The sequence below is a fragment of the Salvelinus sp. IW2-2015 genome, linkage group LG19, assembly GCF_002910315.2.
Source record: "Salvelinus sp. IW2-2015 linkage group LG19, ASM291031v2, whole genome shotgun sequence".
NCBI lineage: Eukaryota > Metazoa > Chordata > Actinopteri > Salmoniformes > Salmonidae > Salvelinus > Salvelinus sp. IW2-2015.
In genome coordinates, this window is record NC_036859.1 from 8,021,528 (window position 1) to 8,045,469 (window position 23,942).

At 44.5% G+C, this 23,942-nt stretch overlaps 1 protein-coding gene across 1 annotated transcript in view; it reads left to right on the forward strand.

Annotated features, from left to right (window-relative positions):
• Positions 1-23,942, forward strand: part of LOC111979745 (rap guanine nucleotide exchange factor 4-like) — a 49,384-nt gene that overhangs the window by 11,895 nt on the left and 13,547 nt on the right. The window contains 6 exon segments of the mRNA XM_024010433.2: positions 4,381-4,523; positions 4,702-4,790; positions 6,005-6,151; positions 22,207-22,279; positions 22,374-22,438; positions 23,098-23,204. Of these exon segments, the coding sequence (XP_023866201.1) occupies positions 4,381-4,523; positions 4,702-4,790; positions 6,005-6,151; positions 22,207-22,279; positions 22,374-22,438; positions 23,098-23,204 (624 nt within the window).

Sequence of the window (23,942 nt, forward strand, 5' to 3'; positions counted from 1 at the left end):
GTGGTTATGTGTCATCCCACTCATCACTTGTGTGTGTGTGTGTGTGGATGATAATAAGTGTAGGCTTTTACATGAAATCTGATCTGACCTCAGTTATTAACAGGCTTTAAGTTTAACTTCATTAGATTAGAACTGATCTGTAATACAGAAGGTGACAGAAACACAACATCAATGGAGGTGAAAACATGACATTTATCTCAGAATAAAAAAGGGTCAATCTGTGATTGCTTCATCCATTTTGGACTGTTAAATAATTGATCTACTGTATACCCATTGATTCATGAATGTCACGTGTGCTCCCTCCGGCCTCTAGGTCGCCAGGCTGCTCGTTATGGCACACACCTGTCACCATCGTTACGTCATCAGACTCACCTGGACTCTCTCACCTCCCTGATTACCTTCCCGATACATTTCACTCCCTTTGGTTCCTTCCCCGGGCGTCATTGTTTCAGTTTCATGTTTGTGTTTTGTATTTTGTTGCGTTTATTTATTGAAACGCTCACTCCCTGAACTTCCTGACTCTCAGCACACATCGTTACAATGATCTCAGCGCACATCGTTACAATGATCTCAGCGCACATCGTTACAATGATCTCAGCGCACATCGTTACAATGATCTCAGCGCAATGAATGAAGGATAGAACTTATACGGTGCATTCAGAAAGTATTCAGACCCCTTGACATTTTCCACATTTTGTTACGTTACAACCTTATTCTAAAATATATTAAATTGTTTTTTTTCCCCCCCTCATCAATCTACACACAATACCCCATAATGAGCAAGCAAAAACCAGGTTTTTAGACATTTTTGCAAATGTATTAAAAATAAAAAACTGAAACCTTATTTACATAAGTATTCAGATCCTTTGCTATGAGACTTAAATTGAGCTCCGGTGCATCCTTTTTCCATTGATCATCCTTGATGCTTCTACAACTTGATTGGAGTCCACCTGTGGTAAATTCAATTGATTGGAAATGATTTGGAAAGGCTGTCAATATAAGCACCGAGACAGGATTGTATCGAGGCACAGATCTGGGGAAGGGTACCAAAACATGTCTGCAGCATTGAAGGTCTCCAAGAACACAGTGGCCTCCATCATTCTTAAGTGTAAAAAGTTTGGAACCACTAAGACTCTTCCTAAAGCTGGCCGCCTGGCCAAACTGAGGAATCGGGGGAGAAGGGCCTTTGGTCAGGGAGGAGACCAAGAACCCGATGGTCACTGACAGAGCTCTACAGTTCCTCTGGAAATGGGAGAACCTTCCATAAGGACAATCATCTGCAGCACTCCACCAATCAGGCCTTTATGGTAGCGTGGCCAGACTGAAGCCACTCCTCAGTAAAAGGCACATGACAGCCCGCTTGGAGTTTGCCAAAAGGCACCTAAAGGACTCTCCGACCATGAGAAACAAGATTCTCTGGGCTGATAAAACCAAGATTGAACTATTTGACCTGAMTGCCAAGCGTCAAGTCTGGAGAAACCTGGCACCATCCCTACGGTGAAGCATGGTGGTGGCAGCATCATGCTGTAGGGAKGTTTTTCAGTGGCAGGTAGACTAGTCAGGATCGAGGGAAAGATAAACAGAGAAAAGTACAGACAGATCCTTGATGAAAACCTACTCCAGAGCGCTCAGGACCTCAGACTGTGGGAGAAGGTTTATCTTCTAACAGGACAACACTAAGCACACAGCCAAGAGAATGAAGGAGTGGCTTTGGGACAAGTCTCTGAATGTCCTTGAGAGGCACAGCCAGAGCCCGGACTTGAACCCGATCGAACATCTCTGGAGAGACCTGAAAATAGCTGTGCAGCRACACTCCCCATCCAACCTGACAGAGCTTGAGATGAACTGCAGAGAAAAATGGGAGAAACTCCCCAAATACAGGTGTGCCAAGAAGACTCAAGGTTGTAATCACTGCCAATGGTGCTTCAACAAAGTCCTGAGTAAAGGGTCTATTTCAATTTTTTATTTGTTATAATTTTCCAAACAGAAAAAATATAMAWGTTTTTTGATTTGTCATTATGGGGTATTGTGTGTAGATTGAACAATTTTATTTAATCCATTTTARAAKAAGGCTGTAACGTAACAAAATGTGGAAAAAGTGAAGGGGTCTGAATACTTTMCRAATGCACTGTAAATGCCTGATGAGCTTAGTTCAACTGTCATACACCGTCAGAACCACAAATATTAGGTTGTTTTACTGTGTTGATCCATAGCCTCAAAACATGGTTACATTTTTTTTATATCAATCATGGTCAGTCTTTGTATCCACAGCTCTGTCTGAGTTTGAGTGGTTAAATTTAGGATAGGATAAAGTAATCCTCCTAACCCCCCCCCTCCCCCTTAAAAGAGTTAGATGCACTATTGTAAAGTGGTTGTTCCACTGGATATCATAAGGTGAATGCACCAATTTGTAAGTCGCTCTGGATAAGAGCGTCTGCTAAATGACTTAAATGTAAATGTAAATTTATCCAGCCCCATCGCTCAGTTGTTTACCGAAACAGTGGCGTGGAGGYCACTTGATTGTTGGAACTGCAAATGTCCTCTCAAGTGCAGCTCCTGCTTGTAAAAAAATATGTAAAATGGCACTAGCTGTATTTGGTTGAAATGATAAAAATAGAAAACTATTAGTTTGGAAAACCAAAGTATATATTTTGATACAGTAATGAACAGAGACTTTGGAACTCTTGTGCTGTAGTATACAGTAAGAGAAGCTTCTAGAGCTCTCTGCTCTCTCCTGTCCTGTCTTCTCTCATCTGTACCACTGCAGGAATAGGTCAGCCATCTCTCACTGTGGCTCAGCTTTAGTCAGAGGTGTGTGTGTGTGTGTGTGTCGTAATGGTTTAGCTGTAAAATGAGGTGGAGAACTGAGATCACTATAGACARAGGGAGAGGGATAATATAAAGAAGAGATGAGAGGGTAACAGGAGAATGAATCATGTGACTTACAGGTGGAAGGTGGCGTGAGCTGCTCTCAGACCACGTCAGCTTTGGAAAGAAACTCATTCTACTGGATATGTTGTATGATGCTGGGAGAGAGAGCTGGAGAGCGAGGGGTATGAGAGAGAGAGAGATTTTAGAAGACAGTTGGACAGATGGGAGGTGACCTCAGTCTGTCACCTGTATTCTCTTTGTCTTCTAGACATCTGGGTCAATGCTGAGGAACATTCAAAAGGTTGGGTTGCTCTTGTATGATTCTCTAACCGTTCCACCTGTCTAACAGATTAACCCTACAGTGGCGAAGAGATATGGAATGATGAGGATGGTGAAAAAGGAGGAGGACCAGGGAGATGAGTCAGAGTGGACAGGAGAGGAGCAGTGAGGAGTCAGAGAAAACAAGAGCGATTTACAACCTCTGGGCTGTGGCCTTCAGACAGAATGTGTCCCGCTAACAGACAAATGTTATTGTACAGAAAAGGTCTTGAGGAAAAAAGGAGAATTATGAATGGAGCAGGCAGGTAACCCGTGATACAAGTCTGTATTCAACGTCCATCTATGTCTGAGGACGTCGGGAGATGACGTGGAAACCGGCCACTAGGGGGCAACAGTGAGCGCTGTTACCGTCAAGTAGGTTTCTGTAAGCATCTACCTCTGGTTCCACCAAAGGCTGCATGTTTGAATCCAGCGATTTTGTTGTTTTTGAAATCTTTATTTGAAGCCTTTCCCAAACCCTAACCCGTACCGTAACCATTTGGAGTCAATGCCTAAACGTAACCTTAAACATGTTGACATTTTGAACAACCTTGAAATTTGACGTTTGGGAAACATGGATGAACATCTAATTCTGATGTGAGACTGTGAGAGCTTGTTGGAATGAAGAATGATGGATGGAAAGAAAATAAGGTAGATTAGAGACAAAGAAATAAGCCAAGGGCTAGGAGAAAGGAAATGAAGGGGAGAGATAGAAAGCCTAGTATTTGTACGAGCAGGTCTATGTATTAGCCATTCAGTAGGCTACTCACACTCACCATTGAGTCACCAGTGTCAGAGAAGAGCTGTAGGTCATAGGGTTTGAATGGTGGCTCGCCATCTACGGCCAAACGTGTGTGTGTGTGAGAGAGAGCTGGTGAAAGAGGGGGATGGGAGAGAGAAAGCGATGTGAACAGACACCCGCGTTTTCTCTGTATGATTGACTCGGCAGTGTTTCAACACATCAGAGACCTGTGTCTTTTAAGCTTACATCAGAGGTGTGTGTGTGTGTGTGTGTTTGTTTAAGTGTCTCAGAAATAACAGTATTAATGGGCTCTTACATCCACACTGCAGGGGTCCCAAGCTCAAAACGCCTACAGCTATTCACAGAGAACAGAACAGCAGAGAAACACAGAACAAAGCACACACACACATACACACACACACACTTACATCCCCAATCTCTCTCTGTAGGCCTGCAGAGCGTTCCGGAGAGGATGTGGATATTATTCTGACCAGACTAAAAGGGGTTAAAGCCTTCCAGAGGTTCCACCCCTCCTTGCTGCTGCAGATCTGCTCCTGTGCCTTCTACGAATACCTGGAGAAAGGCATCACCTGGAAGTATACGCACACACACACACACACTGACACACTCACTCAGTGGTATGAACCCCTGGGTAAAGGCCTCGCCCTGTACTTCGTTGGCTTTCAGCGTTACTATGACTCGTCACTTCACTGTTGATCGTTTTATGAAGGCTTATAAGCTGTTATGTGATGGTGGTATGCTCTGTGCAGTGTTCCGCCAGGGTGACATCGGGACCAGCTGGTATGCTGTTCTGTCTGGCTCTCTGGACGTCAAGGTGTCGGAAACAGCCAACCACCAGGTAAATCAGTTCTGCTTGATACATTTGACTACAGCTCTATTCGGGGTTCCTCCTCTCTTGAAGGTTATGTTCTCCCTACTGAGTTCTCTGCGCTGTTCGTCTCGTGTTGCTCCTTGTGTAGTCCCATTACAGCCTTGATGAATGTTTTGGAGTGCATTGCCTGCAATACTCCMATGTTAAAATATGCACGCTGGGCTAGCAGCTAGCGCGCTCCGGTTTTTAGCTCTGAGCGAAGCCGCTGCCTCTCAAACGCTCCTCTGAGGATTGAGCTAGTTACTGTGTGGAGGGTTCAGAGATGCTATAGTGAGACCGAGCGACGGACAGACAGAATAGATAGAGCGTGCGGGATTGGCTGTTAAAATTTGAGATGGAACTAAATGTCCAGTTACAAGTCCCTGTACCCGTTTGCCATGTTCATGTCTATTGGCGTAGCCTGGCCTAGTTCTGATGGCCATTTCTGAAATGTCATTTGGGACAGTAGGAAGATAAGTCCCCTCCTATCATATTAGACATGAGGGAGAGAGTGTGTGCACACGTGCAGGAAAGTGAGTACGTGTGTGCATGTGACTGTGCTTGTGTGTGTCTGCATGTGACTGTGTGTGTGTGTGACCTTGTCCGAGTGGTCAGATTATGGTCTTCCCTGAGGTGAGTTCTTAACGAGAAAATCCAACCCGAGAACCCTTCACATATGAATATGAAAATATGGTAATCCGTCCGCTCTCTCACGGAGAGACCACGTTCACAGTATCCGCTGTATCTGGGTCACTATCTGGCCATGCTAGAAAGGCCAGAAGAACAACACGTTATATGTGGCCATGCTAGACAGGAATCTAGAATAACACGTTCTAACCACAAGTATGATTTGAACTACTAGCCTTATATCATTGACCCTTAGGCTGCGTTTACACAGGCATTCCAATTCTGATATTTTTCCACTAATTGGTCTTTTGACCAGTCAGATCAGCTCTTTTGCCAAWAATTTGCCTCTGTAAACACAKCCTTAGATAGGATGTGGGTCTGGATTGAAYAAGCTTCTGTCTGTGTGTGAGGCTGCATTTACACTGTTCTGATCTTTTGCTCAATTATAGGCAAAAGATCTGACCTGATTGGTCAAAAGACCAATTAGTGGCAACAATATCAGATTTGGGCTGCCTGTGTAAATGCAGTCTAACTAGTTAATGAAATTGAGTGTGTTCTGCCTGTGTGTGCCTAAGGATGCTGTCACTATCTGCACGCTGGGAATCGGCACGGCGTTTGGAGAGTCGATTCTGGATAATACTCCTCGCCACGCCACCATCGTCAGCAGAGAGACCAGCGAACTGCTCCGCATYGAACAGAGAGAGTTCAAGAGTCTATGGGAGGTGAGAGAGAGGAAGAGAGAGAGACACACAATTCAAATTGTGAAGTGGTTCATGCTCTGGCCACAAGAGGGCTGTCCACTGTTAATACCAGGCCTTCAGTACAGTCCTGTTTGTGTGAGCTTGTGGAACCTGCTGTCATTTTCACTGCCTGGGGGCATTGGGATGATACATGCTACAACTGAACCAGTCCTCATGTGAGTGTTTTTGAGCATGGGGGGGGGTCTTTAATGTGTCCAGCAGTTGAGCGGCGGAGTAKGATGTGTAGGAAGTATAGCACTAGTGGTCGAAGAGTGTTTTTGTCTCTGTTAAGTGCACTCTCCCCCTGGCTGTCTTTCTTCAGCTCTCCCTCTCTCAGCTCTCTCTCTTCTCCGGTGTCTATTTTAGGAGTCTAGAGATAGATCAGAGAGAGCGTGACTGAGGCTGTAGCTCTTACAATGGACATAAAAACCTCAGTGTTTTGATCTCATGTCAAGTGTGTGTGTGTGTGTGTTTGACACAGGAGGAGATTAGGATTCATACAGTGTAACAGTGTGGGATATTAGCCTTGGTGCCAGTCTCTTACTGCTGCCATTGTCTTGAAGTAGCATATCACGCTGGTTAAAGGAGAGGAAACCACAAAGTGTCTGAAAGCTAGATCTGTCATAACACATCCCCAGGGCCAGGTCACACAGACTGAGAGTCACACTATTTGACAGATGATACAATAGTATTACTACAGGGGCCCAGAGACATGGCTGGACAGGGCCACCACTTTTATACTATTCATCTCAACCCCACACAGTCACCCCAAAGTGTGTCAACTTCTGTCTTGTGGAATAAGAGGGGGCAGAGGAAAGGTTAGCCATTCACTTAATGATAAATATAATCATTATTTGATATTTGTTACAGTACTTTTTCAGTGCTATTTACCTGAGAACATGTTTCTTAGAATTTACACACTAGAATGATAATGGCCCCGGAGGCAAGCAACACTGAAGCATGCATGAGAGCACCAGCTGTTCCGGACAATTGTGCGATCACGCTCTCCGTAGCCGATGTGAGCAAGACCTTTAAACATGTCAAAATTCCCAAGGCCGCAGGGCCAGATGGTTACCAGGATGTGTACTAAAAGCATGCGTGGACCAACTGGCAAGTGTCTTCACTGATATTTTCAACCACTCCCTGACCGAGTGTAATACCTACATGTTTCTAGCAGACCACCATAGTCCCTGTGCCCAAGAAAGCGAAGGTAACCTACCTAAATGACTACCACTACGACTCACGTTGGTAGCCATGAAATTCTTTGAAAGGCTGGTCATGGCTCACATCAACACCGTCATCCCGGAAACCCTAGAGCCACTCCAATTTGCATACCATCCCAACAGATCCACAGATGATCTTCATGCTGATCCTGAACACGGGGGCCCCTCAGGGGTGTGTGCTTAGTCCCCTCCTGTACTCCCTTTTCACCCCCCACCGCGTGGCCAAGCACGACTCCAACACGACACAACAGTGGTAGGTTTGATCACTGACAACGATGAGACAGTCTATAGGGAAGAGGTCAGAGACCTGGCAGTGTGATGCCAGGACAACAACCTCTCTCTCTCTCAACGTGAGCAAGACAAAGGAGCTGATTGTGGACTACATGAAAAGGAGGGCCGAACACGCCCCCATTCACATCGATGGGGCTGTAGTGAAGCGGGTCGAAAGTTTCAAGACCCTTGGTGTCCACATCGCCAACAAACTATCATGGTCCGAACACACCAAGACAGTCATGAAGCGGGCACGACAATGCCTTTYCCCCCTCAGGAGACTGAAAAGATTTGGCATGGCTCCCCAGATCCTCAAAGTTCTACAGCTGCACCATCGAGAGCATCCTGACCGGTTGCATCACCGCATGGTATGGCAACTGCTCGGCATCCGACCATAAGGCACTACAGAGCCCAGTACATCACCAGGGCCAAGCTTCCTGCCATCCAGGACCTATATACTAGGCGTTGTCAGGGGAAGGTCCAAAAAATTGACAAAGACTATGGTCATCTGAGTCAAACTGTTCTCTCTGCTACTGCACGGCAAATGGTACCAGAGCGCCAAGTCTAGGACCAGAAGGATCCTTAACAGCTACAACCCCCAAGCCATAAGACTGCTGAACAATTAATCAAATGGCCTCCCTTTGTTTTTACACTGCTGCTACTCGCTGTTTATTATCTGCAGTATGCATAGTCACTTTACCCCTACCTACATGTACAAATGACCTCGAATAACCTGTACCCCCCCACATTGACTCAGTATACAGTTGAAGTCGGAAGTTTAYATACACCTTAGCCAAATAACTTTTAACTCAGTTTTTCACAATTCCTAACATTTAATTCTAGTAAAARATTCCCTGTCTTAGGTCACCACTTTATTTTAAGAATGTGAAATGTCAGAATAATAGTAGAGAAATTATTCGTCCCCATTTGCAGTTGCAAACCGTAGGCTGGCTTTTTTATGGCGGTTTTGGACCAGTGGCTTCTTCCTTGCTGAGCAGCCTTTCAGGTTATGTCGATATAGGACTCATTTTACGGTGGATATAGATACTTTTGTACCTGTTTCCTCCAGCATCTTCACAAGGTCCTTTGCTGTTGTTCTGGAATTGATTTGCACTTTTCGCACTAAAGTACGTTCATCTCTATGAGACAGAACGCATCTCCTTCCTGAGCRGTRTGMCGGCTGYGTGGTCCCATGGTGTTTATACTTGCGTACTATTGTTTGTGCAGATGAACGTGGTACCTTCAGGCGTTTGGAAATTGCTCCCAAGGATGAACCAGACTTGTGGAGGTCTACAATTTTTTATGAGGTCTTGGCTGATTTCTTTTGCTTTTCCCATGATGTCAAGCAAAGAGGCACTGAGTTTGAAGGTAGGCCTTGAAATACATCCACAGGTACACCTCCAATTGACTCAAAAGATGTCAATTAGCCTATCAGAAGCTTCTAAAACCTTTAAATCATTTTCTGGAATTTTCAAGCTGTTTAAAGGCACAGTCAACATAGTGCATGTAAACTTCTGACCTACTGGAATTGTGATACTGTGAATTATATGTGAAATAATCTGTCTGTAAACAATTGTTGGAAAAATTACTTGTGTCATGCACACAGTAGATGTCCTAACAAACTTGCCAAAACTATAGATTGTTAACAAGAAATTTGTGGAGTGTTTGAAAAATGAGTTTTAATGACTCCAACCTAAGTGTATGTAAACTTCCGACTTCAACTGTATTTTTTTATTTATTTATTATTATTATTTTTTCACCTTTATTTAACCAGGTAGGCTAGTTAGAACAAGTTCTCATTTGCAACTGCGACCTTGCCAAGATAAAGCATAGCAGTGTGAACAGACAACACAGAGTTACACATGGAGTAAACAATAAACAAGTCAATAACATGGTAGAAAAAAAAAAGAGAATCTATATACAATGTGTGCAAAAGGCATGAGGTAGGCAATAAATCGAATAATACAATTTAGCAGATATACACTGGAGTGATAAATCATCAGATGATCATGTGCAAGAAGAGATACTTTGTGCAAAAGAGCAGAAAAGTAAATAAATAAAAGCAGTATGGGGGGTAGGTAGGTAAATTGGGTGTAGGTTACAGATGGACTATGTACAGCTGCAGCGATCGGTTAGCTGCTCGGATAGCAGATTTTTAAAGTTGTTGAGGGAGATAAAAGTCTCCAACTTCAGAGATTTTTGCAATTCGTTCCAGTCGCAGGCAGCAAAAACTGAAGGAAAGGCGTCCAAATGAGTTTTTCTTTAGGGATGATCAGTGAGATACACCTGCGGAGCGCGTGTTGCAGTGGGTGTAGCCATCGTGACCAGTGAACTGAGATAAGCGGGCACTTTACCTAGCATAGCCTGTAGATGACCTGGAGCCAGTGGTCTGACGACGAACATGTACGAGGCCAGCCGACTAGGGCATACAGGTCGCAGTGGTGGTCGTATAAGGTGCTTAGTAACAAAACGAATGGCACTGTGAATAAACTGCATCCAGTTTCTGAGTAGAGTATTGAAGCTTTTTGTAGATGACATCGCGAAGTCGAGGATCGTAGGATAGTCAGTTTTACTAGGGTAAGTTTGGCGGCGTGAGTGAAGGAGGCTTTGTTGCGGAATAGAAAGCCGATTCTTGCTTTGATTTTGGATTGGAGATGTTTGATATGAGTCTGGAAGGAGAGTTTGCAGTCTAGCCAGACACCTAGGTACTTATAGATGTCCACATATTCTAGGTCGGAACCGTCCAGGGTGGTGATGCTAGTCGGGCGTGCGGGTGCAGGCAGCGAACGGTTGAAAAGCATGCATTTGGTTTTACTAGCGTTTAAGAGCAGTTGGAGGCACGGAAGGAGTGTTGTATGCATTGAAGCTCGTTTGAGGTTAGATAGTACAGTGTCCAAGAAGGGCCGGAAGTATATAGAATGGTTCGTCTGCGTAGAGGTGGATCAGGAATCGCCCGCAGCAAGAGCAACATCATTGATGTATAACAGAGAAAAGAGTCGGCCCGAAATTGAACCCTGTGGTACCCCCATAGAGACTGCCAGAGGACCGGACAACATGCCTCCGATTTGACACACTGAACTCTGTCTGCAAAGTAGTTGGTGAACCAGGCAAGGCAGTCATTAGAAAAACCGAGGCTACTGAGCTTCCGATAAGAATATGGTGATTGACAGAGTCGAAAGCCTTGGCCAGGTCGATGAAGACGGCTGCACAGTAATGTCTTTTATCGATGGCGGTTATGATATCGTTTAGTACCTTGAGCTGGCTGAGTGCACCCATGACCGGCTCGGAAACCGGATTGCACAGCGGAGAAGTACGGTGGGATTCGAGATGGTCAGTGATCTGTTTGTTGACTTGGCTTTCGAAGACCTTAGATAGGCAGGGCAGGATGGATATAGTCTGTACAGTTTGGTCCAGGGTGTCTCCCCCTTGAAGAGGGATGACCGCGGCAGCTTTCCAATCCTTGGGATCTCAGATGATACGAAGGAGAGGTTGAACAGGCTGGTGATAGGGGGTGCGACAATGGCGCGGACAGTTTCAGAAATAGGGGTCAGATTGTCAAGCCCAGCTGATTTGTATGGGTCCAGGTTTTCCAGCTCTTTCGAACATCTGCTATCTGGATTTGGGTAAAGGAGAAGCTGGGAGCTTGGGCGAGTAGCAGCGGGAGGGCGGGCTGTTGGCCAAGTTGAGATCGCCAGGAGAAGGCATGGCCAGCCATTGAGAAATGCTTGTTGAAGTCTTCGATTATCACGGATTTATCGTGGTGACCGTTTACCTAGCCTCAGTGCAGTGGGCAGCTGGGAGGAGGTGCTCTTGTTCTCCATTGACTTTACAGTATCCCAGAACTTTTGGAGTAGAGCTACAGGATGCAAATTTCTGCTTGAAAAAGCTGCCTTTGCTTCCTGACTGACTGCGTGTATTGGTTCCTGACTTCCCTGAACAGTTGCATATCGCGGGCTCTTCGATGCTATTGCAGTTCGCCACAGGATTTTTTTGTGCTGTCGAGGGTAGTCAGGTCTGGAGTGAACCAGGGGCTATTATCTTCTGTCTGCATTTTTTGAACGGAGCATGCTTGTCTAATATGGTGAGGAAGTAACATTTAAAGAATGACCAGGCATCCTCAACTGACGGGATGAGGTCAATATCCTTCCAGGGAACCCGGGCAGTCGATTAGAAAGGCCTGCTCGCAGAAGTGTTTTAGGGAGCGTTTGACAGTGATGAGGGGTGGTCGTTTGACCGCGGACCCGTGGCGGATACAGCAATGAGCAGTGATCACTAGACTTGATTGAAGACAGCAAGAGGTGTATTTGGAGGGCAGGTTGTCAGGATAAGTCTATTAGGGTGCCATGTTTACGGATTTAGGGTTGTACCTGTGGTTCCTTGATGATTGTGTGAATTGAGGGCATCAAGCTTGGATTGTAGGACTGCCGGGTGTTAAGCATATCCCAGTTTAGTCACCTAACAGAACAAACTCTGAAGCTAGATGGGGAGCGATCAATTCACAGATGGTGTCCAGCCACAGCTGGAGCTGAGGGGTCGTAGCAGCGGCAACAGTGAGAGACTATTTCTGGAGAGATTAATTTTAAAATTAAATTCGAACTGTTTGGGCATAGACCTGGAAAGTATACAGAACTTTGCAGGCTATCTCTGCAGTAGATTGCAACTCCTCCCCCTTTGGCAGTTCTATCTTGACGGAAAAGTTATAGTTGGGTATGGAAATCTCAGAATTTTTGGTGGCCTTCCTAAGCCAGGATTCGGACACGCAAGACAATCAGGTTGGCAGAGTGCTAAAGCGTGAGTAAGGCAAACTTAGGGAGGAGGCTTCTGATTGACATGCATGAGGCAAGGCTTTTTCGATCACAAAGTCAACAAATGAGGGTGACTGGGGACATGCAGCCAGGTTTACCTTCACATCACCCAGAACAGAGGATAGTAGGATGAGGTCGGCTAAAGCTATCAAAACTGGTCCTAGAGCGTTGGGACAAAAGAATAAAAGGAGCAGATTTAGGGCGTGGTAGAATAGATCTGGCATAATGTGTCAGACAGGGTATGGTGGGGCACGGGTACAGCGGAGGCAAGCCCAGGCACTGGGTGATGATAAGAGAGGTTGTATCTCTGGACATGCTGGTCTCAATGGGTGAGGTCACCGCATGTGTGGGGGTGGACGAAGGGGTATCAGAGTACGGAGAGTGGAACTACGGGGTTCCATTGCAAACCAAAACAATGTAGCTAGCCTGAACAACAGTATGCAAGGCATATTGATATTTGAGGGAGACATACAATAAGGCATAAAGTGATTGCAGTCTTGATTGGAGAGCTAGCTAAAAAAACAGGTGAGATAACAGCAGCTAGTCAGTTAACACAGCAGCAGCAGGTAAAAATGGCACGGCTAGGCAGAGAGGGTCGGATTAACTACACAACAAACCTGAGTTAAAGCAACAGAGCCGACAGATAAAACACAAATAAACGGAATGGATACCGTGAATTAATGGACAGTCAAGCAAGCATCAGCTATGTAGCCAAGTGATCATAGTGTCCAGGGGGCAGCCGTAGATGGAGCATGAGGCCTCCACTAAGCTAGCCCGCGGCGTAAAGATTGTTCGATAGACCTGTTCAGATAGCAGCCATATGCTCAGACAGCTAACGATTAGCGGGCCGCAGTTAGCATATGGGCGTTCAAGTTACGTCGCGATGGGGCCAGTTGAATAACTCCCTCGGGCAGATAACGTCGGTATCCCAGTCTCTGAAGGCCCGGTGGGCTCCGCATCCGCATAAAACGGTCCGGATAGGTAATTGTAGCCCAGGAGTGGCTGATGAACTCTTCAGCTTGGCTAGCTCCGGGATAATTGTGTTTGCTCTGGAATTGATGTTACCAATAGTCACTCGATAGCAGCTAGTTAGCTGCAAGATCCAGTGTAAATGTCCAGAGATTGCGGTAAAACCGGGATATGGAAGAAAATAGGTCTGGTATGCTCTGGTCTGAGTCGCGTTGTACAAAACTGCAAAAGTTTCAGAGCTAAAGATAGCTGATAAGCGCTAGCTGTGGTTAGCTGAACTACTCACGTTAGCTTGTGAGCTGGCTAACTCTGGCTAGATGAATAACTCCTCGGAGATAACTCGGATCCCAGTCTGAAGGCCACGGCTCCGCATCGGCAGTTAAAACGGGTCCGATAGGTGATTGTAGCCCAGGAGTGGCTGATGGACTCTTCAGCTGGCTAGCTCCGGAAATTGGTGTTTGCTGCTCCGGAATTGATGTTAGCCAATAGTCACTCGGATAGCAGCTAGTTAGCTGCAAGATCCAGGTGTAAATGTCCAGAGCTTGCGGTAAAAATCCGGGGATATGGAGAGAAAATAGGTCTGGTATGCTCTGGTCTGAGTCGCGTTGTACAAAACTGGCAATAGTTTTCAGAGCTAAAGGATAGCTGATAAGCGCTAGCTGTGGTTAGCTGAACTACTCACGTTAGCTTGTGAGCTGGCTAACTACTGGCTAGCTTCTGTTGTAGATTTATAGCGTATATAGCGTTGTTAATGTTGTTTTCTGTTATTTGTTACTTTAGCTTATTAAGTAAATATTTTCTTAACTCTGTTTTATTTTAAACTGCGTTGTTGGTTAAGGGCTTGTAAGTAAGCATTTCACGGTAAGGTCTACTACACCTGTTGTATTCGGCACGTGTGACAAATACATTTAATTTGAATGGTCTTTGCATAATAATTACATTATAGTAACATTTTGGTTTCTTTGTGATTCTCTGAAACAAATGCTGTCTATCGTCCTTCCGTCTCTCTCTCACACACACACTCACACTCTCTCTCACATTCTCGCTCTCTCACACACACTCTCCCCCTTTCTCTCGCTCTCTGAAAAGCTGTGATTGTCGTGGCAACCTCTGCTTGGTCGGGCGCTTGGCTCGTTGAGAGAGACGCTGAGAACCGGAGCGCTGTTTCAAAGAGGACTGAGCGCGTGTGTGTGAGAGGAGACCTCTGGGGTAGTACTGTGTGATGCGGATTACAGGAGCAGAGGGCACCTCTTAGGGGATCTTCCCAGCCGTAGAGCTTGGAGAAGACCCTGGGTGAGTTTAGTTGTGTGTGTGTGTGTGTGTATTCATTCATGACTTGATAGAAAATACAACCACCCGGTAAACTGTTTCTGGTTTTGGTGCAGATGTGATTAATCAGCTGATTTGTTGTGCGTGTGCGTGCGTGTATCAGCAGGTTCCTGAATGTTAAGACTGGCGGTTAGCAAGTTTGTTGGGGACTAATGACCATCAGCGGCACCAGAGGACAGTTTTGGTGAAGCCTAGTTACTGTGACTCAGCGGTCATGTGGAATTTGACTACGGTCTGGACCCGTACAGCTGGGCTAGACAATCTGGACCCTCTCTTTCTAAAATGATCCGCCGCCATTGTTGCAACCCCTATTACCAGTCTGTTCAACCTCTCTTTCGTATCGTCCGAGATTCCTAAAGATTGGAAAGCTGCCGTGGTCATCCCTCTCTTCAAAGAGGGTGACACTCTAGACCCAAACTGTTATAGACCTATATCCATCCTGCCCTGCCTTTCTAAAGTCTTCGAAAGCCAAGTTAACAAACAGATCACTGACCATTTCGAATCCCACCGTACCTTCTCCGCTGTGCAATCCGGTTTCCGAGCTGGTCACGGGTGCACCTCAGCCACGCTCAAGGTACTAAACGATATCATAACCGCCATCGATAAAAGACTGTACTGTGCAGCCGTCTTCATCGACCTGGCCAAGGCTTTCGACTCTGTCAATCACCGTATTCTTATCGACAGACTCAACAGCCTTCGGCCTTTGCTTCAAATGACTTGGCCTCACCTATGCGTTCACCACCAACTACTTCTCAGATAGAGTTCAGTGTGTCAAATCGGAAGGCCTGTTGTCCGGACCTCTGGCAGTCTCAATGCGGTACCACAGGGTTCAATTCTCAGGCCGACTCTTTTCTCTGCATACATCAATGATGTCGCTCTTGCTGCGGGTGATTCCCTGATCCACATCTACGCAGACGACACCATTCTGTATACATCTGGCCCTTATTTGTACACTGTGTTAACAAACGAGCTTCAATGCGTTACAACACTACTTCCGTGGCCTCCAACTGCTCTTAAACGCTAGTAAAACTAAATGCATGCTTTTCAACCGATCGCTGCCCATACCCGATCACCCGTATAGCATCACTACTCTGAACAGTTCTGACTTAGAAATATGTGGACAACTACAAATACCTACGTGTCTGGCTAGACTGTAAACTCTCCTTCCAGACTCATATTAAAAATCTCCAATCCAAAATTAAATCTAAAATCGGCTTCCTATTTCACAACGAAGCCTCCTTCACTCACGCCGCCAAACATATCCTCGTAAAACTGACTTTCCTACCAATCCTCGACTTCGCGCATGTCATTTACAAAATAGCCTCCAACACTCTACTCAGCAAACTGGATGGCAGTCTACACAGTGCCATCCGTTTTGTCACCAAAAGCCCCATATACCACCCACCACTGCGACCTGTATGCTCTCGTCGGCTGGCGCAAACTACATATTTGTCGCCAAACCCATGGCTCGAGGTCATCTATAAGTCTTTGCTACGGTAAAGCCAACCCCCCTATCTCAGCTCCACTGGTCACCATAACAACACCCACCCGTAGCACGCCGCTCCAGCAGGTGTATCTCACTGATCATCCCTAAAGCCAAAACCTCATTTGGACGCCTTTCCTTCCAGTTCTCTGCTGCCTGCGACTGGAACGAATTGCAAAAATCTCTTGAAGTTGGAGACTTTTATCTCCTCAACAACTTTAAAAATCTTGCTATCCGAGCAGCTAACGATCGCTGCAGCTGTACATAGTCCATCTGTAAACTAACCCACCCAATTACCTACCTCACCCCCCATACTGCTTTTATTTATTTTACTTTTCTGCTCTTTTGCACACCAGTATCTCTTCTTGCACATGATCATCTGATGATTTATCACTCCAGTGTTAATCTGCTAAATTGTAATTATTCGATTTATTGCCTACCTCATGCTTTTGCACACATTGTATATAGAATCTTTTTTTTTCTACCATGTTATTGACTTGTTTATTGTTTACTCCATGTGTCAACTCTGTGTTGTCTGTTCACACTGCTATGCTTTATCTTAGCCAGGTCGCAGTTGCAAATGAGAACTTGTTCTCAACTAGCCTACCTGGTTAAATAAAGGTGAAATAAAAAATAAATAAAAAATGTATACTTGCACATCATCATCTGCACATCTATCACTCTAGTGTTAATTTGCTAAATTGTAATTACTTTGCTACTATGGCCTATTTATTGCCTTACCACCTCACGCCATTTGCACACACTGTATATAGACTTTTTCTATTGTGTTATTGACTGTACGTTTGTTTATCCCATGTGTAACTGTGTTGTTGTTTGTGTCGCACTGCTTTGCTTTATCTTGGCCAGGTCGCAGTTGTAAATGAGAACTTGTTCTCAACTGGCCTACCTGGTGAAATAAAATATTAAAAAGAGGAGGATCCCATCAGCTTTCTATAGGCTAGGCCTACTATATTTATTTCTCAACTTTCCTAATATGAAGCACATTGCTTCGCTTTACAACCGGAGTCGCCTACCTGACTGGCATGAACATGAACTGTGGGTGACGTATTTTTGATGGCTCATTCTAAATCAAAACAAATTTCACACGTATATTATTTAGTATATGTAAAGACGAGATTAACATGATGACGATGATAATAATATTAATAATATCACTTGTGAATGATGCCCAGTGTGTGCAGTCTAAGGCAAGAAAAAGCACATGCATTTCTTTGAGACTTTTTCAAATCATAGTCACGTGCATCAGTTAGCCTTGCCCATAGGCCTATATGTTTTGATATGATTTCTCTCACAACTGAATTGGCCAAATAACTCCAGGCATAGCCTATAGGCCTAGGACCCTGGAACAGGGTTGGATACCCCATAGCCTACAGAGCCTTGTGAAATGTGTTCTTGTAAGCCCAGTTATTGCTCAATCGCGTGTGGAAAAAGGTGTGTGCTCAGCCCCATTCTGTACTTCCTGTTCACCCATGACTGCGTGGCCACGCACATCTCCAACTCAAACGTCAAGTTTGCAGACCACACAACAGTGGTAGGCCTGATTTACAAACAACAACGAACTAGCCTACAGGGAGGAGGTGAGGGCCCTGGCGGAGTGGTGCCAGGAAACTAACCTCTCAACATCAACAAACCAAGGAGCTGATCGTGTAATTCAGGAGACAGCAGAAAGAGCACGCCCCCATCACATCGACGGGCCGCAGTGGAGAGGGTGAAAAGCTTCAAGTTCCTCGGCGTGCACATCACTGACAATCTGAAATATTCCATCCACACAGACCGTGTGGTGAAGAATGTGCAACAGCGCCTCTTCAATAAAGAGGCTGAAGGAATTTGGCTTGGCCCCTAAGACCCTCATGAACTTCTATAGATGCACCTTTGAGAGCATCCTGTTGAGCTGTATCACCACCTGGTACGGCAACTGCACCGTCCACAACCGCAGGGCTCTCCAGGTGGTACGGTCTTCCCAACGCATCACCGGGGGCACACTGCCTGCCCTCCAGGACACCTACAGCACCCGGTGTCACAGGAAGGCCGAGAAGATCATCAAGGACCTCAGCCACCCACTTCATATGTATATACTGTATTCTAGCCAAGGCTCATCCTATATAACTACTGCTGTACACACTTTTTATATTCATATACTGTCCGTACTGTTTATGCACACAATCATACATTATTTATATGTGTGTTTTTAGATATAGAGAGAGAGATAGATAGATACAGTTGAAGTCGGAAGTTTACATACACTTAGGTTGGAGTCATTAAAACTCATTTTTCAAACAATCCACAAATTTCTTCTTAACAAACTATAGTTTTGGCAAGCCTGTTAGGACATTACTGTGTGCATGACACAAGTACATTTTCCAACAATTGGTTATTTGTGCATTTCTTTGTGGGGCCGCACAGCCCTCCATGTGCTCGCCAGAGGTAGCCTGACTGCCATTAGGTACCGAGGTGAGATCCTCAGACCCCTTGTGAGACCATATGCTGACACATGCACATTTGTGGCCTGCTGGAGGTCATTTTGCAGGGCTCTGGCAGTGCTCCTCCTTGCACAAAGGCGGAGGTAGCGGTCCTGCTGCTGGGTTGTTGCCCTCCTACGGCCTCCTCCACGTCTCCTGATGTACTGGCCTGTCTCCTGGTAGCGCCTCCATGCTCTGGACACTACGCTGACAGACACAGCAAACCTTTTTGCCACAGCTCGCATTGATGGCCATCCTGGATGAACTGCACTACCTGAGCCACTTGTGTGGGTTGTAGACTTTGTCTCATGCTACCACTAGAGTGAAAGCACCGCCAGCATTCAAAAGTGACCAAAACATCAGCCAGGAAGCATAGGAACTGAGAAGTGGTCTGTGGTCACCACCTGCAGAACCACTCCTTTATTGGGGGTGTCTTGCTAATTGCCTATAATTTCCACCTTTTGTCTATTCCATTTGCACAACAGCATGTGAAATTTATTGTCAATCAGTGTTGCTTCCTAAGTGGATAGTTTGATTTCACAGAAGTGTGATTGACTTGGAGTTACATTGTGTTGTTTAAGTGTTCCCTTTATTTTTTTGAGCAGTGTATTAAATGTTGTTTTTGTCACTGGCCTACATATAATACCCCATAATGTCAAAGTGGAATTATGTTATTAGAATTACTTACAAATGAAAACCTGAAATATCTTGAGTCAATATGTGTTCAACCTCTTTTTTTTATGGCAAGCCTGAAATAAGGTCAGGAGTAAAAATGTGCTTAACAAGTCACATAAGTTGCATGGACTCACAAAAAAATATTCCAAAACTTGCATCCTGTTTGCAACAAGGCACTAAAGTAATGCTGCAAAGAAATGCGGCACAGCAATTCCCTTTTTGTCCTGAATACAAAGTGTTATGTTTGAGGCAAATCCAGTACAACACATTACTGAGTACCACTCTCCATATTTTCAAGCATAGTAGTGGCTGCATCATGTTATGGGTATGCTTGCAATTGTTAAGGACTGAGGGTTTTTTTAGGATAAAAAATTAACTAAATGGAGCTAAGCACAGGCTATATCCTAGAGGAAAATCTGGTGGAATGGAAAATTTATTCACCTTTCAGGAAAAAGACAATAACCTAAAACACAAGGCCAAATCTACACTGGAGGTGCTTACGAAGAAGACAGTGAATGTTCCTGAGTTGCCGAGTTACAGTTTTGACTTAAATCTCTAGCAATGATCAACAACCAATTTGACAGAGCTTGTTGAATTTTGAAATGAACAATGGTTAAATGTTGCACAATCCAGGTGTGGAAAGCTCTTACAGACTTACCCAGAAAGACTAACAGCTGTAATCGCTGCTAAAGGTGCTTCCACACAGTATTGAGTCAGGGGTGTGAATACTTATGTAAATTAGATACTTATGAATTTCTATTTTCAATACACTTGCAGAGATTTATAAAAAACACTTTCACTTTGTCATTATGTGGTATTGTGTGTAGATGGGTGAGAAACACATGTAATCCATTTTGAATTAAGGATTTAACACAACAAAATGTGGAATAAGTCCAGGCTATTCAACTTTCTGAAGGCACTGTAACCTCCATTTGCTATTCGAGTGCAGTCTACGGATGACATGTTTATTTTCTTTGTGGGCCATACTACTGTATATATATWAAAAAAAAATCCACACATATTAGTTGGCCATATGTAAAGACCAGATTAAATTGATAATAGTCTGATGGGTGACAATATTATCAAGTGCTTGTCAAATTGTGAACGAGAGACTGATTAAGTGTGTGCAGCCTGCGCAATAAACTGATGATGATTTTCTTCAAATCATCATTAGTCGCATCATGCATCCTTAATGTATTACAAATCAAAACATATAGCATAAGGTTTGTATCACAATGAAAGTTACATTAATAACTCTAAATKAAGCATATAGGAGGACCCGTTTCAAATTATCACTTTGTTAACCGCTCAACACACACTTGCGCACTCTCTCAGAAATAGTTCGGTAAAAATATCCTTTCTATTTTATCCAGCTATGTTCAATTGTATTCTTCTTACTATAAAATAATGCCACGGGAATTATAAGTAAATCTTGTCTGCTAAATTAACTAGTGTAGCCCACAGCCATATGGCATAGCCAGATCATGGCCTAACATAAGGGCGACTCAGAATATGCTATGCTGTTCTACTGAAATAGGCAACATTTGTCTTCATATCATGCTTTTGTTTCTTTAGACCTGCCTAAAATAAATAATGGATTTATTGTGACGGTGTAGGATATACAGTATTACATGGATTTATTGCACATTTTAAAGTTCAGATGTTCCAAAGGTCTGCGTCAGTGGCTTGTAGTCTATGCTTGTAAGGCCGGAGATGCTAAACGTGTTTTATGTTAATTAACGGGCAATTACCGCGAGACCGACAGTTATTTGCATGACAGTTACCGACTGACAAAAATGAATGACGGCCACAGCCCTAGGCGCTAACACACACTTGCTAAACACTCCACTGCACTCTGTTGTCCTTGCTGTACTCATTGACCCTGATTAGAATACAGCCTCGTGCATGTGTGTGTTTGTTAGGTAATTTGAGATGTTCCACATGTAAACGGTCCCTAGGTGACAAAGGGCTTTGTTTTGAGGGAAGGTTGTAGGCTGTGTGTGCTGGCGTACGTGCGTGTGATCGTTCGAAAGGGGAAAGGGAATGGGGGATACCTAGTCTTCAACTGAAATGTGTCTTCCGCATTTAACCCAACCCCTCTGAATCAGAGAGGTGCGGGGGGCTGCCTTAATGGAATGTGTGGGTAAGGGGGGGAGCTACTCAGGGTCATATATTGATCTAATGACCAGAGCGTGGCTTTTTTGGCATTTTATTTGGATCCCCATTAGCTGTTGCAGTATCAGTAGCTACTCTTCCTGGGGTCCACACAAAACATACAGCATGACCAAATACATAACACTAATAGACGAGAACACCAACACAAATGTAAAATAAGAAAAATACAACTTAAGGTCCTATACTGCATACACATACAACATATTCATATACATACAGCATACACATACAACATATTCATATACATACAACATACACATAACAACATATTCATATACATACAGCATACACATACAACATATTCATATACATACAGCATACAACATACAACATATTCAATATACATACAGCATACACATACAACATATTCATATACATACAGCATACACATACAACATATTCATATACATACAGCATACACATACAACATATTCATATACATACAGCATACACATACAACATATTCATATACATACAGCATATACATACACATTTGTTGTTGTGAAGTGATGAGTAAGGCATTAGAGCCCTGTTCAGATTAATGGTAATGGAGGGTCAGACAGATGACGTGAGTGTGTGTGTGTGTTTATCGATTATGATGACTAGTCCTGTGTGCGCTGTGTTGTAGAAGTACCGTCAGTGTATGGCTGGACTTCTGGCCCCTCCATATGGAGCCATGGAGAGTGGATCCAACAATGATCGTGAGTAACTACAATGCAGTTGACTGTATAATATAAATATAGCATATTACAAATATCACCATGGTGATAACTCTGTCTCCCCCTTCTCCCTCAGGGCTGGCAGACAAAGACAGTCTAGGTTCCAATACTCTCAGCCTCATGAACAAGTCTCTCAACAAGGTAAGATGGCCCGTGTCAATGTTATACAGTGACAGTAATATCACTTATCGTGCTCAACTAAACCCAAACTACTGTCTTTTAAAATCTGTACACAGTGTAAGACTTTAAGCTGCGGTGTGTGTGTGTGTGTGTGTATTCTAAAAGTATTCACACAACCAAACACGCAGGCACACACACACACACACACACACACACACACACACACACACACACACACACACACTCACACTCACACTCACACACACACACCGCTACCTCTGTAGTTATGCTAATGAAAGGTAATTCATGTACACGGAACAAAAGGTACCATCTGCCCAATTATGATGCCCTCTTTTGTAGTTCTGTGCTGTGGCAGAAGTAGCTCTCTGTGTGTGGGTGTGATTTGGGTTTTTCTCCTATTTTCTCACCTTTCATTCATGGCTCCACCATCGCAGACAGCAGTTGTGTGGTTGCTATGGAAACTGGGAGTGTTACGATAGGTTGGGTGGTTGTGATTCACGTCTTAGCGGGTATATAGTAAATGCGAGGGGGATGGGGGGGGCTTATGTTGCCAGAGGCATGGAATGAAAGCCCCCTGGATTTCTGGATTTCTCAGCACATCCTTTAAATGATTAAAACCTGGAGGCTGAGACTATGGTGTTCCTGTGTGACGTCTCTAGGTTCAGTCAGAGAAGCTGCAGCGAGGGGGGAAGGTGATGCGAAACGCCATCCTCTCCAGAGCACCCCACATGATCAGAGACCGGAAGTACCACCTCAAGACATACAGGTGTGGGTGTACGTGTGCATGTGTTTCAATGGCGTGCGGTCAAGGTCGGTGGCTGGGTGAGCACGGGCTATTATGAAAGCCAGATTTACTCAAATGAACCATGATGAAGGCCAAGTTCACCATACAACAGATAGCTCCAACAACCAGAGTAACATAGACTATTACCCCGAAATTGACAAAAATGTTCACCAAATGTAAATACCATTGTAACCAAGATACACAAGGGACAGCGCTGGTGGTGGTATATTTCATATCAGCCGAGAAAATGGCACACTGCTCAACTCCGCTCAAGCCATAGATCGATGTGGTGTCCACAGTTACATCTGATAGGTGGCACTAAAAATGACTCAAAACGTCAGTGTTGTCAAAACAATAAATCAAATGCATTTAAAGGGATTCTATTCTCATGAAGTAGCCGCACCCTCAACAGCAGCCTAACCGTTACATTGTAAAGGAAAATGCACTTAGGCCTACCTTTTGAAATAAAGTCAGTTCGTCTGGTGAACGTCTCGGTGACAGCGAGACACAGCAGAACTCCTTGTCCATTACTTGACTTTTCTGCATTCATGGTTGTAGTGTAGTTGGTCGCATTCATCTTGCAGAAGCCGAGGCTCGGGTGTGAATTGAATGGCGGGAGATGCCCCTTTACCACTACGGCCACAAAGCAAAAGTGAATGTAGGGATGTCAAACGTTCAGCCCCTATGGACGCTCTAGTCTAGAGTGCCTGGTTAAATTGT